This window comes from Engystomops pustulosus, chromosome 6 (genome assembly GCF_040894005.1).
Source record: "Engystomops pustulosus chromosome 6, aEngPut4.maternal, whole genome shotgun sequence".
Taxonomy (NCBI): domain Eukaryota; kingdom Metazoa; phylum Chordata; class Amphibia; order Anura; family Leptodactylidae; genus Engystomops; species Engystomops pustulosus.
Window position 1 is genome coordinate 125,089,825 of NC_092416.1, and position 17,108 is coordinate 125,106,932.

At 40.9% G+C, this 17,108-nt stretch overlaps 1 protein-coding gene and 1 long non-coding RNA gene across 2 annotated transcripts in view; one reads left to right on the forward strand and one right to left on the reverse strand.

Annotated features, from left to right (window-relative positions):
- The window catches only part of LOC140064217 (uncharacterized), a 58,145-nt gene extending 57,799 nt beyond the window's left edge, over positions 1-346 (reverse strand). Inside the window, exon 1 of the long non-coding RNA XR_011847726.1 lies at positions 94-346. This is a non-coding gene — a long non-coding RNA (uncharacterized lncRNA). The remainder of the gene's footprint in view (positions 1-93) is intronic.
- Positions 276-16,308, forward strand: PCMTD2 (protein-L-isoaspartate (D-aspartate) O-methyltransferase domain containing 2). Its single transcript, XM_072110893.1, has 6 exons — positions 276-430; positions 5,801-6,129; positions 7,265-7,367; positions 7,473-7,644; positions 13,258-13,381; positions 14,251-16,308. Exons 2-6 carry the CDS (start codon positions 5,823-5,825, stop codon positions 14,631-14,633), a joined length of 1,089 nt encoding a protein of 362 aa, XP_071966994.1. The 5' UTR covers positions 276-430; positions 5,801-5,822; the 3' UTR covers positions 14,634-16,308.
- The last annotated feature ends 800 nt before the right edge of the window (positions 16,309-17,108 follow it).

Here is a 17,108-nt window from a genome sequence, read left to right on the forward strand (position 1 = left end):
TTTTCTCAGAATGACGGTCACACTTTAAGCTGAAGGAGTTAAGATACTTGCATAAGCTACTACACGTGTCAACACAAGCTTACAGTTCATTACCTGCAATGCCTCAAAGTAACTAAACACCATCATATCAGACGCCCTGCACCTCTTTCATGGAGCGTTATGGCTTTCACACTGGGAGTGATTTCCCGCCCTCTGGCTCTGAGCCCGCGTCACGTGACTACAACAAGCTTCAGGCGGCGCAGAAACAGGACGCCTTGGTAGAAGGGCGGAGTTAAGAAGGAATCCCGCCCACCTCATTAGCCTGTCTGGTGACGTAGGCGCGGTCAGCTGGTAGTGTGTTTACAGCAGTCAGCAGGAGGTGAGCGAGTGTGGGGAACGCGTCACTACGGAGCACAGACGGCATCCTCGACGCTCACCGTGCACGACCGAGGTAACACGCCGAGCTGTCCCCGGCCGGGGCAGGACAGGGGGAAACTAATGCGGTTATGTTCTACGGTAGTCAGTCTGCTTCACTCCTGCAGGGGGAGCAGTACAGTACAAGCTGCTGTGCGTTACTCTGCTCTAGGCCGTCCCTCGTGTGTCCTGGGGAGGGAGCGTTTTGTCATTGTTTTGTATGTGACGCATCTATGATGATCGTATGGGAGTGTTGATAAATACATTTCATAATGTTCAAGTTCCACTTTTATCTTGCAGGGGGCGTATTATAGAGCCTCGCACATCATAATGTAGGGAATCCCGCGAGTGACCATCGGCATGTGTATTGTCTTACCTGCTTGTGTTTGGTCTTGTGGATCTCATGCACTGGTGTGTCCTGGGGGGAGGGGGGTATTCCAGGGCCTCATACACTAGTAACTGGTGTGTCCTGGGGGGGAGGGGGGTATTCCAGGGCCTCATACACTAGTAACTGGTGTGTCCTGGGGGGGAGGGGGTATTCCAGGGCCTCATACACTAGTAACTGGTGTGTCCTTGGGGGGAGGGGGTGTTATACTGTGACTATGACCTGTGTGGGGAGGGGGATCTGTGGGATTGCATACACTAGTGTACTGTGACTATGACCTGTGTTGCTCCTGGAGTGCCTAGAGGGGCGGGCACATTATAGGACCTATACATTTAGTTACTGTGTGACTATGACTTGTTTGGGGAGGGGGCACTGTGGGATTGCATACACTAGTCTACTGTGACTATGACCTGTGTTGCTCCTAGTTTGCCTAGAGGGGAGGGGACATTATTGTTCCACATCAGGAAGTGGGTATGCTTAGTGCTGTGGATAGGGATCCAACCCAAATTATACAGGAAAAGTAATCCAAGCACTCGGACATCTTTATGGATTCAAAACATTTAAAAGGTAAAGAAGTTCTCGGCACTGCAGGGATCAGTCTCATTGGTGTTTGCCAAAGGCAGGATTTAAAGCAAATCATTACTTATCCTCACGGTTTTGCAAGCCTAATGTTTGAATTACTTTACCAGTTTCGGTCATTGGGACTGGGAGGCATTATGGAGCTTCTTACACTAGTGTACTGTGTGACTATGTTCAGCCTTTATCCTAGTGCCCTGAGAAGGGAAGTGGAGACTTTATTCCCATAATTCTTAGGATACGTTCAGATTTTCAGATGCATTTTTCTATGTCACAATCAGGAGAAGAATGAGTAAAGGTGAGTAGAGCCTCTCAGTGATGATCTCACCCACTATCATCCATACCTGGTTTTGGCTTTGAAAATTGCATCTGAAAAACTGAACTTGTGAACGTACACCTGCGTTAGTGTAGAGTGTGACTTTGTACATGCTGTATAGTAGTGTCCTAAAGGTGGAGAATTAGTCTTTTGTATTGTGTCTTTAACCTGCATGTTTCCTAGTGTCTTGTAGGGTGAATATTGGAGGACCTTATACACTAGTGTCCTGTGTGATTATCACTTGCGTGTGTCCTTAATGAGAAGATTCATGGGACTTGTACACTAGGATACCTTGTGACTGTGGCTACTATGTTTCCTAGTGTCCTGCATTGGGAGAATGAGGGGACCACTTGCATACAGAGTTACAAGGTATATTAATGCCATGTGTCCTAGGGCACAGCAGGAAGGCCTGTTGAGAAACCTGGTATTGGTGGTGCACACGTGTCGTTTAGGCTTCCTGCTTTGGAGGCTCTAAGAGAGGAGTCACCGTGCCATTCGGTTCACTCCACATTTTATGTATATAGTGAACGTATATAATAGGAAAGCTCTTGGTGTAAGCACTCATGATATACATAGGACTATACTGGCATAAAAACATGCGGCAAGTTCCATCTCTCCATCCTGCTGAGCGACTTGTATGTTCTGTAAAGGACACAGTACTGCTGGTTTTCATGTTCTTTGCTTTCCATTAACCAGATTTGTCAGCAGACAAATAAAAATTGGGGAGAAAAAAATAGAAAAGCCATATAAATGAGGTATTTTGTAATCGTGACAACCCATAGAATAAAAATAACATATTTTTAAGTATGGTCAATGGCCAAAAATAAGTTACCAAAAATTTATTATTTTCATAAAAATAAGCCCCTATATATTGATATTAACAAAAGAGAATAAAAAACATTTTTGACAATGCAAATCTGTCCTGGATGGGGCTCTTTCAATTTTGTGCCTGGCCTTTTCCCTATACAGCAGTTTACCACCATGTATGGCATACTTGGGAGAAATTGGGTATCAAACTTTGTGGAGCTTTTTGTCATTTTAATCCATTGTAAATATTTAATTTTCAGCCTAAAATGAATGTATTGTCCCAAAATAGTACAACTTGTAGACCGCAACTCCATTTTGTTTGAACCCCTATAAAACGCCTAACAAGTTAACAAACTTCTTGGGATGTTTTTCAGATGAAGTTTTGATGTCCAAACCAGAAGTGGAGTGAAAATGGAGGAGTAACTCCTCCTTTCAGTGATGATCCTTACTCATTATCCACACCTGCTTTTTCTTTTAGAAATAGGTTGTGTGGATGCACCCTTAAAAATGCTTTTCACTTTTTTATGGAGTGTAGTTTCCATAATGGATTAATATGGGTTTTGCTGTTATGCAGGCCTCTCATTCAATTGAAAGTTAATCCGGTGCCTCCAAATAAAAGTTGTGGCAAAAATTGGCACCCAAATTCTAAGCCTCATAACTTCTAGTAAAATATGTGGACTCTTTAAAAAAAAAAAAAAAAACAAAACCCCATGGCAACAAAAAACAGGCATTTGGGAACTGTAAGTTGACATCACCTGAGCGCCTCTCGGCATTGCCGGATTTTAATGTATGCATGACTCCTCTGCTCCTGACCGGGGAGATGGAAGCCGGCCAGTCATGTTAGAAGGCCACGGCGTAGTGTAAGCTCGGCCGCGGTCTCGCCTAGCTCCCTGACGTGTGTTAAAATCTGGTGAGGCTGACAGGTGACGTTAGCCTGAGCGTGTATAGCTCACTGACATAATTTTTTAAATGTGGTTTTAGTTGTAAATATGCAGTTTCTTTATGCACTAATCAGAACAGTTTTTATTGCATAAAGAAGCAGGCATGTAATGCTGGACATCTACCATCAGTCAAACTTAACCCCTTACCGACATGTGACGTAATAGTACGTCACATGTCGGGTCCCGGTACATGGAGAGGGCTCGCGGGCCGAGCCCTCTCCATAGCCGGTAAGTCTTTGCTGCATATTGCAGCAAAGGCTTACCGGTAACACCCGTGATCGCCGCCGGCAAAGGTGCCAGCGATTTCAAAAAGACGGCGGCGCGCCGCCGTCTTTCCGTGGATCGTCGCTCCCCGTGACGTCATCGGGGAGCGTCGATCCGTCGCCATGGTAGCTTTGGGTCTCACGAAGACCCGAAGCTACTTCGGGTTAACCCATTCATTACCATGTGCTGTCAGCTGTAGTATGGCAGTATATGATAGGATCGTACAGACACCCTAGGGTAAAGTAGTAAAAATTAAAATAAAAAAAAAAAAGTTAAAATAAAAAAACCTAAAAATTCAAATCACCCCCCTTTCCCTAGAATTGATATAAATAAACAGTAAAAATCATAAACACATTAGGTATCGCCGCGTCTGAAAATGCCCAATCTATCAAAATATGATAACGGTTTTTCACTGCGTTTAACCTTGTAACAAAAATCGCGCCCAAATTCAAAAATGGCACTTTTTTGCCATTTAAATTTTTTTTTTAAATTCTATAAAAAGTGATCAAAGGGTCGTACAGTCCTAAAAATGATAACATTATAAACGTCATCAAAATCTGCAAAAAACGACACCACCCACAGCTCCATACACCAAAGTATGAAAAAGTTATTAACCCCAGAAGATGGCAAAATCCCCCAAAAAAATTTTGTACAGGAGGTTTTAATTTTTTTAAATGTATGAAAACATTATAAAACCTATACAAATTTGGTATCCCCGTAATCGTACCGACCAAAAGAATAAAGTTGACATGTCATTTGGGGTGCACAGTGAAATCCGTAAAATCCAAGCCCACAAGAATACGCACAAATGCGTTTTTTTTTTTTTTTTTTTTTACCAATTTCACTGCATTTGGAATTTTTTTCCCTGTACACGGCATGAAATATTAAATACCACCATTTTGAAGTGTAATTTGTTACGCAGAAAATTAGCCATCACACAGCTCTGTACATGGAACAATAAAAAGTTACAGATTTTTGAATGTGGGGAGTGAAAAATGAAAACCCAAAATCGAAAAAGGGCCGCAGCGGGAAGGGATTAAAAGGTTGTTTCCACAAAGACAAGTTTCTAAAAGTGTACTCGGAGAATGTGTTATTTTTGTTATAGCATTTCACATATATAACAGTGAATTAGAATATTTTTAAGTCTACCCTGTCTCTATCAGTCCTGGTGTACACAATTTCAGTTGCTCCTAGACACGACCCTGTAACTTCTGACTTGGGGTCGGGCCGCCATCTTGGATTTCGGTGTGACGGCCATTGAGCTGAGTTTCTCTCTGCTCCCTGCAGTCCAGGATGGACACTCACTCACTTCCTGCCAGCAAACACCACATCCTGAGGAGAGAGAAGCTGCAAGCTACAGGCAGATCATTTTTTTTTTTTTCTGGGGAGAGAGGCACCAGAGATCTGTGTGAGAACAGATATGTAGCAGAGCTGACAGGGTGTTATATGCATCTCCTGGATCTCATCTCTGATCTTTCTCCTCTTTGTGTTGGAGACTAGTGCAATGCTCAGAAGCCGGAAGAGTGGATATAAACCGTGTACCATGATATTCTAACCACATTGTCAGCTCCCTAAACTAGATGAATCATAAAGTGTCTGCTTAGAGAGTCCACGCCCACAGAGAAACTTTCCCTGGAAACATAAATGCGATCAGCCGAGACCCACCCCCTGTGCGCTAGCATCGCGTTATGAACGGACTGCTAGCGGAAGGTGTGACCGCTGCCGTAGGCCGGTGGCACACGTGGCGTTTTGAACCTGTTTTGGGGCTGTTTTTAAGCAGTGCGTTAAAAAACGCATGTTTTCAAAAAAGCATGCATTTTTTAACGGACTTCTTAAAATGGCCCAGAAACGGGTTCAAAACGCCATGTTTGCCACCGGCCTTAGCGTTGCGTTTATAACTTAATGCTAGTGTATGTGGGGCCTTGATGTAAATGTGCTGTAACAACTCATTACTTTTGTAAACTAAAAACTGCAGACATTTCTCTGAATATCTGTGTTGCCTAATGTTGGGAGCCTACTTTAGTTTATTTTGTGGTTCCACAGAAGGGAAGGAAGAACAGACACTTTGCCTTGTGTGAACAAATACATTTTCACTTATTTTTACTTTTTCCTCAATAGCTGTATTGGGTCTGTAGCCAAAATGGGAGGAGCTGTGAGCGCTGGCGAGGACAATGATGACCTGATTGACAACTTAAAGGACGCTCAGTACATCCGCACTGATGAGGTGGAGAAGGCCTTCCGTGCCATTGATCGTGCAGATTACTACCTGGATGACTATAAGGAAATCGCATATAAGGATTTGGCCTGGAAGCATGGCAACATCCACTTGTCTGCCCCCTGCATTTATTCAGAGGTGATGGAGGCCTTGGAATTATACCCTGGCCTGTCCTTCCTGAACCTGGGAAGTGGCACTGGGTATCTAAGCACTATGGTCGGACTCCTCTTGGGTGAGTAAGTCCACAATGGAATTTTATTTCCTTTCCTAAGGAAGTGCATTACTAAGACCATTCAATATCCAATATAAAAAAAAATCTGTGTATACTGTGCAAATACATTAAACTTTTTATAATGTGAAGCTTGCATCCCACATATCGCCGAGCAGTCAATTATACAAGCCTAGGCAATCAAAGTAATGGAACGAGGAGGCTCTTCTTTCCAGTCTTTGCCATTTTTAAGACCTGTTTTCTATTTTTGAACGCAGACTCTGATATTTACACGCACTTAGGCTGTCACACAGTTTCTGTTGAGCTAAAAGCCCTGCATTTAAAATATCGGAATATCAGAAAGGTTTTGACTAGGATGATCTCCACTGGATACATTGTAGCAGTTTAGTCATGTATATATGTTTCTTAACGTAAACAACTATACTGAAATTGGTGAAGAATTATAACATAACGCATGTTAAGTTGGAGAACTTAACCACTCGGTATTCTCTATATTAATGTGGTTGATATGGTTCTGTTACATTCCTATGAATATAGAGTATTAATCAAAACAAGGATGTGAGAATTATCAGCTCAAGAGTCCTACTGTATCCCATAGCACCTGTAACATGTTAAGTAGCCAATACGATGCACCTTTTGCAATGAACACATCTGGTATATCTAAGCTTTTGACAGATTTTGCAGAAACTGGTTATGTGTATGTAATCATATGGTTTGTCATTGGGTCACTTGTATTGATGCGGCATCTATGTAATATGAGCCCTCAGTTTGGTGGCGTGCATATGAACATGTCAAACAGACCCATGTTTCATTGGTGCCAGAGGTCAGGCTACACAGTGATAACAGGAGGCGACTACCCAAAAACCATCAGGAATAGGACATGCTGTGAGTTTTGTGGTCTGAGTAGACTGCTCGTACACAGGGTTGTTAAAATCACAATCATGTGTCTGACCCCATAGAAATGCATGGGGAGGAATAGCACACCTCTCCCAAAATAGTTACTGTGCATGAGGCCTTTCTGTGCATCTTCCTAGATCAAATGTTGTAGAAATTGTAGAGTGAAAATCAGGAAATGTTTTGCTGTGAAAATGTATATATCACAGTTTATAGTATTCATTCATTGATTCTCTACCACCAGGACCTTTTGGAGTAAACCATGGAGTTGAAATTCATCCAGAGGTAATTGAATATGCAAAGCAAAAGTTGGAACAGTTTGTCCGCACAAGTGACAGCTTTGACAAGTAAGTCTGGTGTTGGTCTGTGTGGATTATTTTAATTTTTTGAATGTAATTTTCTTTTCTTGAATATATACTTTTAATAATGATATATATACCTTCCTACTCAAGGTTTGACTTTTGTGAACCATCTTTTGTGGCTGGTAACTGTTTGGAAATTTCACTGGAAACCTCTGCATATGATCGTGTGTACTGTGGTGCGGGAGTACAAAAAGAGCATGAAGAATACATGAAGAACCTACTAAAAGTAGGTGGGATCCTTGTGATGCCACTTGAAGAGAAGGTAACACAACAGATCTTATCTTTAAACAACAGCAATAAATCCCAGACTTCAAGACCACCTTCAACTTTTGAGGCGGTTTTAGGTGCACTTTTGTTAATTTAACAGGTGAAAGAAATTAACTGAATGGATGAATTTGATTTTGAAGGGGAAACCTGTTCCACAAATGTTATCCACCTGTTAAATTAACAAAACTGCACCTAAAAAGCCCCAAAGCTGATTGTGACACAGTTTTAGGTTAATGCCACACATGGGGTTTTCGGTCTGTTAAGGCTTGTGGCACACGTGGCGTTTTGAACCCATTTTTGGGCTGTTTTTTTCCCCAATTATCTTAACATAATTGGAAAACTGGCAAACGGTCAAAAAATAGATGCATTTTCAAAAACCCCATGTGTTTAACGGACTGCTTAAAAGCGGCCTAAAAATGGTTCAAAACGCCAGGTGTGCCACCGCCCTTAACCCTTTAAGGACACATCCATTTTGTAGCTCAACACTCAGACCCATTTTTTGTATTCTGACTTGTCGTATTATATGGTTATAACTTTTGAACACTGTTGAACAAAACTTCAACAGATTGTTTTTTCCTCACATGTTGTACTTCATTTTAGTGATAAATTCTGGCCGATAAGTTGTGTTTATTTACCAAAAAAGAAAACATTTTTGAAAAATTTGCCATTTTCAAAATCATTGTGTTTTCTGGCAGATAGATTTACCAACTAAAGTTGCTGAATAACATTTCCCATATGTCTACTTTACATTTTCATTATTTTTGAAATGTCTGGATAATTTATTTTGATGTCACGCGGCTTACAAATCAAATTTCGATTTTCAGTATTTTTAGAATTGACTATTTTGGGGATAAATACAGTTTTGAATTTTACATAGTTAACATCAAAATCCCCTTATATAACCAACCCCATTTTCAAATCTGTACCCCTCAAAATATCAGAAACAGATTTTAGGAAGATTGTTAACACCTTGAGTTCTTCATAGTAATTACATCAAAATAGAGGTGAAATTTAGAAAGGTAAAATTTGGTTATTTCCAAAAGATAAAAAGAGAAAACCCACCTTCAGTTTTATTCTGGAATTTCTCTTTGAGTACAGAGACCCAACCCCCCACCCCCACATGTGGCCGTTACTTGTTTTATGGGTGCACAGGGAGGCACAGAAGGAAAGGAGCGCCCGGCAGCTGCCAGGGATTTTTGTTTCCTTATTGGCCAATTTTGTTATTGCTGACCTCCATTACGGGAAATGGTACCCAAATGTCCGAAATGCGACTTTTACACCTTTTAAATGACATTAAAAATCCATAAAATCCATGACATTATGGTCACTTTTTATTCTATGGTGGAGAGCGAGAAATGAGTGAAAAAATCCTGCCTCCTAAAGGGGTTAATATATAAACGGGTTCCAAGCAGCCAAACGCATAGTAAACAGTAAAAAATGGATTCGGCATGTGTTTTTAAGACTGCAAACTCGTGCTTAAAAACTGACCAAAAACGCCATGTGTGGGATTACCCTTAAAAACGCATGCATTAAAAAAACGCATCAGTTTTTGACGGGTTTTACCAATTATCTTAATTAAAACTGCTTAAAAACGGACCAAAAATGGGTTCAAAACGCCATGGGTGGCATCACCCTTAGGGTGGTTTCACATCAGTGATTTATTTATTTATTATTTTCCCTCTCTCCACGGATTCCTTAACCCCTTAAGGACGCAGCCATTTTGTAGCTTAAGGCTCAGCCCGATTTTTTTGGATTCTGACCTGCGTCGCTTTATATGGTTATAACTTTTGAACACTGTTACTTATCAAAGCGATTCTGAGATTGTTTTTTTCCCCACATGTTGTACTTCATTTTAGTGGTAAATTCTGGCAGATAAGTTTTGCGTTTACTTACAAAAAAAAAAGAAAATATGATAAATTTTTTGAAAAATTTGCCATTTTCGAAATTCTAAATCATTGCGTTTTCAGGCAGATAGATTTACCACCTAAATAAGTTGCTGAATAACATTTCCCATTTGTCTACTTTACATTTTCATAATTTCTGAAATGTTTGGATAATTTATTTTGATGTCACGCGGCTTACAAATAGAATATCGCTTTTCCGGATTTTCAGAATTGACTATTTTGGGGATAAATACAGTTTTGAATGAAATTTTACATATTTAGCATCAAAACCCCCTATATATTCTACCCATTTTCAAATCTGCACCCCTCAAGCTATCAGAAACCGCTTTTACGAAGATTGTTAACCCCTTGAGATCTTCATAGTAATTGAATCAAAATGGAGGTGAAATTTAGAATGGTCATATTGTTCCCTTATACGTTCATTTAGCACTAAAATTTACACATTTCCAAAATATAAAAAGAGAAAACGCACCATACAATTTGTTCTGCAATTTCTCCTGAGTGCAGCGACCCCCCCCACATGTGGCTGTGACTTGTTTTATGGGGGCACAGCGAGGTGCAGAAGGGAAGGAGGGCGCTGCAGCTGCCAGGATTTTAGTTTCCTCATTGGCCCCTTTTGAAGGCTATAAAATTTTCGCTTTTTCGTTATTGGGGCCATGTGACGGCATTTTTTTTGCGGGATGAGATGCTTTTTCCATTGTTACCATTTTGGGGTTGGTATCACCTATTGTTGAAAATTTAGGAACTTTTTTTGAGGGCAGGAGTAGAAAAGCATCAATTCTGTACTGGATTTTTGACTTTTTTTTTTTGGTGTTCACCGTATAGCCTAATAATCATGTTATCTTTATTCTATGGGTCGATACGATTACGGGGATACCAGACATGAATATATTTTCTTACGTTTTACTAAATTTGTCAAACAAAACCCTAATGTGGGGAAAAATCTATCATTTATGTATTGCCGTCTTCCAAGTGGCAAAACATTGTTACTTTTTTGGCTACGGAGCTGGTTGATGGCTTGTTTTTTGCGGGACATGTTGTACTTTGCACCAGTATCATGTCTGAGTACATATGGTTTTTTGATCGCATTTTATAGCATTTTTTGTGGGATTGAAAAGGTAAAAATCATAATTTTTGGAGGGTTTATAACAGTTTTTTTTTTACGGCGTTTATCGTGGGGGTTCAATAATGATTTACTTTTATTCTACGGGTTGTTACGGACGCGGTGATACTATATATGTGGGGTTTGTGTTATGATTTAGACTTTTTTTGAGTTATATGTCTCTTTATATGTTTTGGGAGTTTGGGGCATTTTTAGTGATTTATGACTTTATTTTTTTATTGAATAACTTTTTTTTTTACTTTTTCACTTTTATACCATGGGACATGAAGAAGCAATCTTCTGATTGCTTGTTCATGATAATATTCTGCAATACTGATGTATTGCAGAGTATTATCAGTGTCAGCCTATACACTTGCATAGGCTGGCACTGTGCCAGTAAGATGACGTCACAGACGCCATCTTACTGGCAATTCTTGCAAGTAACTCTGGGGTCCAGATCGGACCCCAGAGTTGCTATGGCAACGATCGGCGCCCCCCGAAAACGGTTCGGGGGGGCGATCGTGGGGGAAAAGACCCCCCAGATGCTTGTTAGATGCCGCGGTCGCGCTGACCGCGGCATTTAACGGGTTAAGCACCCACGATCGGAGACAACTCCGATCGCGGGTGTTACACTGGGGTGCCGGCTATTAGTTACAGCCGGCACCCCGTGTTTCCCGATGCCGGTTCGGCTCTGATCCAGAGCCGAGCCGGCATAAGCGCCGTGGCGGATATATCCGCCACTGAGCGTGAAGGGGTTAATGACCCATTCTTTTCAATGGGCTTTTGCACACTTCACTTCTTTAACCCCTTAACGCATAAGGAGTGTATGAAGAGGGCTCACGGGCTGAGTCCTCTTCATACAAGGGTGGGGGTTTTTGCATATTGCAGAAAAATCCCCCACCGCTAATAACCGCGGTCGGTGCTTGCACCAATCGCGGCTATTAACCCTTTCATTGCCGCTGGCAAGGTCACCAGTGGCGTATAAAAGACGGCGGCGCGCGGGCGCCGCCATCTTTATTACGCTAGCCGCGCCCCGAACGTCATCAGGGGGCGCCGATCAGTTACCATGGTAGCCCCGGGTCTTCGTTTGACACGAGGCTACATGGCTTCTGCAGATTCGTTACAATGAGCCAGTGGCTCATTGTAATGAATGTGCTGCAAAAATGCCATATATTGCAATACAGAAGTATTGCAGTATATGGTAGGAGCGATCTGACCATCTAGGGTTAATGTACCCTAGATGGTCTAAGAAATAGTGGGGGAAAAAAAGAAGAAAAATTAAAAAATAAAAAAAATTAATAAAATATTAAAAATTCAAATCACCCCCTTTCCCTAGAACTGATATAAAACATAATAAACAGTAAAAATTAGACACATTAGGTATCGCCGCGTCCCAAAATGCCCGATCTATCAAATATAAAAATGGTTACAGCCGGCGGTGACCTCCGAGGCGGGAAATGGCGCCCAAATGTCCGAAATGCGACTTTTACACCTTTTTACATCACATAAAAAATGATCAAAATGTCACACAGACCTCAGAATGGTAGCAATGAAAACGTCGGCTCATTTCGCAAAAAATGACACTTCACAAATCTCCGTGCGCTAAAGTATGAAAAAGTTATTAGCGTCAGATGGCAAAAAACATTTTTTCTTTTGTACACATTCGTTTAATTTTTGAAAATGTGTATTAAAACCTATATAAATTTGGTATCACCGCGATCGCACCGAACCCAAGAATAAAGCTGAGGTGTTATTTGGAGCGCAGAGTGAAAGTCGAAAAAACTGAGCCCACAAGAACGTGACGGGTTTTTTTTTCAATTTTTCCATATTTGGAATTTTTTTTCAGCTTCGCAGTACACGGCATGTTAAAGTAAATAACATTACAGGGAAGTAAAATTTGTTACGCAAAAAATAAGCCCTCACACAGGTCTGTACACGTAAAAATGAAAGTTAATGGATTTTTGAAGTTGGAGAGCGAGAAATATGCGGAAAAACCCTGTGTCCTTAAGGGGTTAATAATCTTTAGCAGCTGCAGGTAGTTTGTTTTTTAATGTTAGCTTATTACTTACTGTTTATATACTGAAATCTGGTATATGGCAAGTTGTCAAGTAGCTATAGGATTTTTAAGCTTGCCCTTATTTCCTGACCCTCCTCCGAACGTCACGGTTCAATAGAAATGGTAAAGAGAAGAAAACAAAACTCATCATAAATGCAATGTTAACGCACACGTTACCAATGTTATTGGTCAAATCGCCCATCCTCAACTGTTCTAATGCATTTCAAAACGCAATGAAAATGCATCTAAAAGGCCATTTGTGAACACGCCTTTAGACATCTTGGATATATATATATATCTCCATATCCATCTCTATCATGGTCCGGCCTGTGTGCCAGAAACGTGTTTCCTTTGGGTAATGAAGTGTATGTCCAAGATGTTTAATAAAGGAGGCTATGGATTTTAACGGGACAAGTAAGCTGGATTGTTGTTCTCTTTTCATTATATATGGCAAGTTGTCCTTATGCGTCCCATTGCCTTCTGATTTGTGGCACATTCTTATCCTAACTTTTTAGTTTTAATCTGTTGCCTTTTCCTCATTTTTAGCTTACAAAAATAACTCGCACAGGCCCAACAACCTGGGAAACGAGGAAGATCCTGGCTGTTTCATTTGCTCCTTTAGTACAACCAAATCAAACAGAAAATGGAAAGAGACGCCCTCTCCAAATGCGTAAGTCCAATAATTTTTTTTTTTTTTTTTTCCAGTTGAGAACAAACACTTGAAGCTTTAACTTTTTTTTTTTTCATTTTCCCTTCGCAACACACTGAGTTTTGGGGAAGTGGGTGAGAAACTTTGCATCAATCTTTAGGCCTCATGCACACAACCTTGTGCTCACTGTGGCCGTAACCCCTGGCATAGCACACAGTTGGAAAACGGTTCTCCTTGCACATCCTGAGCGGTGTACGGCTAACACTAACATTGTAACACTGCTGGGAACGGCTTACTGCCGTTTTTCAGGGTGACAGGTCCTCTTTAAAGTACACTGTGCTCAGTGCATAGATGGGGCTTGGTCTGTGGAGATAAAGAAAACCACGCCTTGTAAGGCAGCTTCCTTGACATCAAGCATGACCTACAAGAGCCCTTATGACATGATGCCAGATTAAAATCTAACCAGTATATCTATTCCTTATCCCATCCTGGAAAACTTTGCATACCCCTAGTGGCACGTCCATGGCTATAAGACTTCACACGCCTACATGATGGCCTTAATGGGCAGTCTCCTTAAGGAGAACTTACTCACTTCCCGATTCATGTTGCTTACAGCAACTGACATGTGTGGAAAGCGTAGCTCCTTGCTTGGGCTGCATTCACATGTGGCAGTAACGCATGCATTTTGAAACTCATTGGAACAGCTGAAAAGATTTGCCCAATTACATTGCTGTAATTTGGCAAATATCCTCTGCGCAGCTGTTCTAGTGCGTTTCAAGACGCATGCATTAATGTACCCTTAGTCCCATTTACCACTGTCTTGTGCAAAAAAAAAAAAAGCTCATCTGTAATTTGCCAGAAATGTAAATCCCATTGTTTATTTTTCTCAGCTACTCCTCTTGTCCATTCACTGCAAGACCTGTCTAGAATCGCCATAAGAAGACGTATTAAGACAATCATGAAACCACCGTCCTTCTGCAGATACACTGGAATCTTTAAATACCCACCCCGCTACAAACGTAAGCGTCTTCGCAGGCGCCGAATGGAGACCATAGTCTTTCTGGACAAAGAAGTGTTTGCTAGTCGTATCTCAAACCCATTTGATGACAACAACAATTATGATGACGTGGAAGAAGATTCAAGAGAAGAGGAAGAGCAAGTGGCCAGTGAAACAAAATCGGACCCACCTGTAAACGTTTTTCGTGAGAGGATCCTGAGCCTGCCTCTTCCGGACCCTCTGAAATGCTATCTACTCTACTACCGAGAGAAGTAATTTCCCAGGACTTTGTAGAGGTCCTCTGACTGCACCTTTTCTGCCCATTTAAAGTGACTGGCATCTGGTCTTGTGGGGAAATGGACAGTGCATTTTGTCATCTTGACAAGGTTTCTCCAGCTCCAATTCCTTGTGTCCAAAAAACCAGGAAGAATCCAAATGTCCCTGGTCTTGTAGAGAAACTTTTCATTTTTCTGCTTTGTTCTAAGGCATTACTATACTTGTCTAGAAGACCCTTTGGTGCTTTTGCCAGCAGAGCTGCCTTTAAAGCACAAATTTTCCACCCATGTAGCAATGACCGCGTTGGGTTATAGCATTAGAATATCTGTCTTGCCCTATTTTGGGTTGGCTTACAGCATTGAATTGAAAGATGAACACAATTTAACCTAAAGTGATGATCGAGCTTCTCAGATATTAACTGTTCCAGGTACTACGGTGTGTCCATAGGAAACCAGAACTTTACATTGTACACTGGTGCCCTAGGCTCTAGGCAACAGTGATCTGGGTTAACTCAAAGGTTTTTCTGTTTTTTTTTTTGTGTTTTTTTTCATGATCTGTAAATGCTAATACAGAGTGATAGATCTTCATATGTCTTGGTTGTAGCTTTGCAAGGCTGACTCCATGCAGACTATGCGCCCTTTTGCATGTAAGACCTCTTTATATACTGGACCCACCTACTATTGAATACAACACTTGGCTTCCATGTTAATACTTCTGTCTGATAATGCTGGACAGAGCAAGCTGTCCTCTGCACACATTCTATTTACTATATACAGTGATTAGAAGAGGAAAGAGTACTTGAGTTAAAAATGTAAGATTCTCATTCTTCTACTTAATCTTCCCATCCTCATAAAAAAAATAAGGGTTACTGTTTTAAATGGTCAATTTAATGCTTCAATGATGGGTTATAGATGGATCAACTATAACACTATTCAGATTTCTATTCAGCCTATTGTGCCTAGCTGTGACCACAAGGTGGAGCTAGATTGCTTTCCTCAATACTGTACACAAGTTGGAACAGCTTGTTGTAGAATCTGGCCACAAGGGAGAGCTTCTATGGATTACATGGTCCAACATTAAAAGATATCTACCATCCGGAATCTACTTAAGGGGGTTTTCCCACTAACTAAATGGTGGATAGGGCCTCACTTTTAAGGCTCCTGCACAGCCAGATTAGCCCTGTAGATCCGACCTCCCATTGTTCTGTGTCTAGCCACGTTATTGAAGGGTGTCTTGTGTGCATCACAGGTATTTTTTAGGGTGTCCATAAACCGGTATTTCATTTGTGTTGGTTGAGGTGTGTACCATACTTATATCAGGGGAGGGGAAGTATCCAGTGATTACCTACAGAATATCATACTCTGTTCTTCATAAAAATCTCTACATAAGGTACATTAGCTGTCATATGGTGGGTAGTTCCTCCAATGATGGATGCAGCTTGAGACTATGAAGTGGGTACAGATTTGGAACACCCCTTCTTTGCTGCTTGAGTGCCAAATGGTAACTTTTTTTTCCCCTAATTGTACTAATGTATCTTGTATTGATGTTGCATCCTGATGAATCCTGTAATACTTGTGCTCAAATGGAGATCTGTTTTTGTGTTTTTTTTTTTTTTCCCTTTTTGTCTTTATATTTATGTAGTCTTTAAATATAAATGTGTTTTTTTTTTCCATAACTTTTTGTACCAATGCCTGTTTATTTTAAGTGAGGAATATCAAGTTCCATTAATACAAAGCTTGGGTTCTAATTTTTAATCAAGTATTTAATTGCAAAAAGATGATGTAAATCTTTTGAACACTGTTGGAGAGAGGCTGTATATCCCGTTTCCCCACTCTGATGCAGTGAACACTCTCCGTGCACGTTCACACGAGACGCTAGTGCACCGGGGGCGGGGCTCAGAGTGATCACATATGCGTTTCCAGAGAAACTCATGCGATCAGGTTATCGTGCTCTCGATACTAAAAATATGCAACATTGGCCACATTACATAACATGTAACAAAGTTCATATTTTGTTATCAGTTAGTGCCACTCACTGTCTATATATAACAAGTAAAGAATGTGATACTAAAATGTGTAAGCAAAGCTACTAAATTGTCATGACATTGTATCACAAATATCACCCTAGAAACAGTACATGCTTACACCACAGTGATGTGGTAATTACAGGAGAATTGTGACAGCACAGATGTAAATAATGGTGTATGCAGACCAAGGCAGCTAGGAAAGGAAACGTTGGTCATTTTATTGATAACCAATCTACCCGTTTCAGCAGCAGGAGGCCTCATGCAGATGAGTTGCATGTGGATGCAGGGCGTTGGCTTTTCATGGGATGCAACTACCAAAATCCAATAAATGCTGTTTAAACCCAGGATTGAGTCTAGGAATGAATTGCGGGCTGCACAGATGGTATAGTAACACTATGGTGGGACCTTCGCCAACTACTGCAAATTATTGATATGACCCTCAAAGGAAT

Excerpts from the sequence above, each read along its gene's own strand:
- PCMTD2 (XM_072110893.1), top strand. The coding sequence starts at position 5,823 with ATGGGAGGAGCTGTGAGCGCTGGCGAGGACAATGATGACCTGATTGAC. Across the intron at positions 6,130-7,264 it reads TATGGTCGGACTCCTCTTGG|GACCTTTTGGAGTAAACCAT; the intron begins GTGAGTAAGTCC and ends CTCTACCACCAG. Across the intron at positions 7,368-7,472 it reads ACAAGTGACAGCTTTGACAA|GTTTGACTTTTGTGAACCAT; the intron begins GTAAGTCTGGTG and ends TTCCTACTCAAG.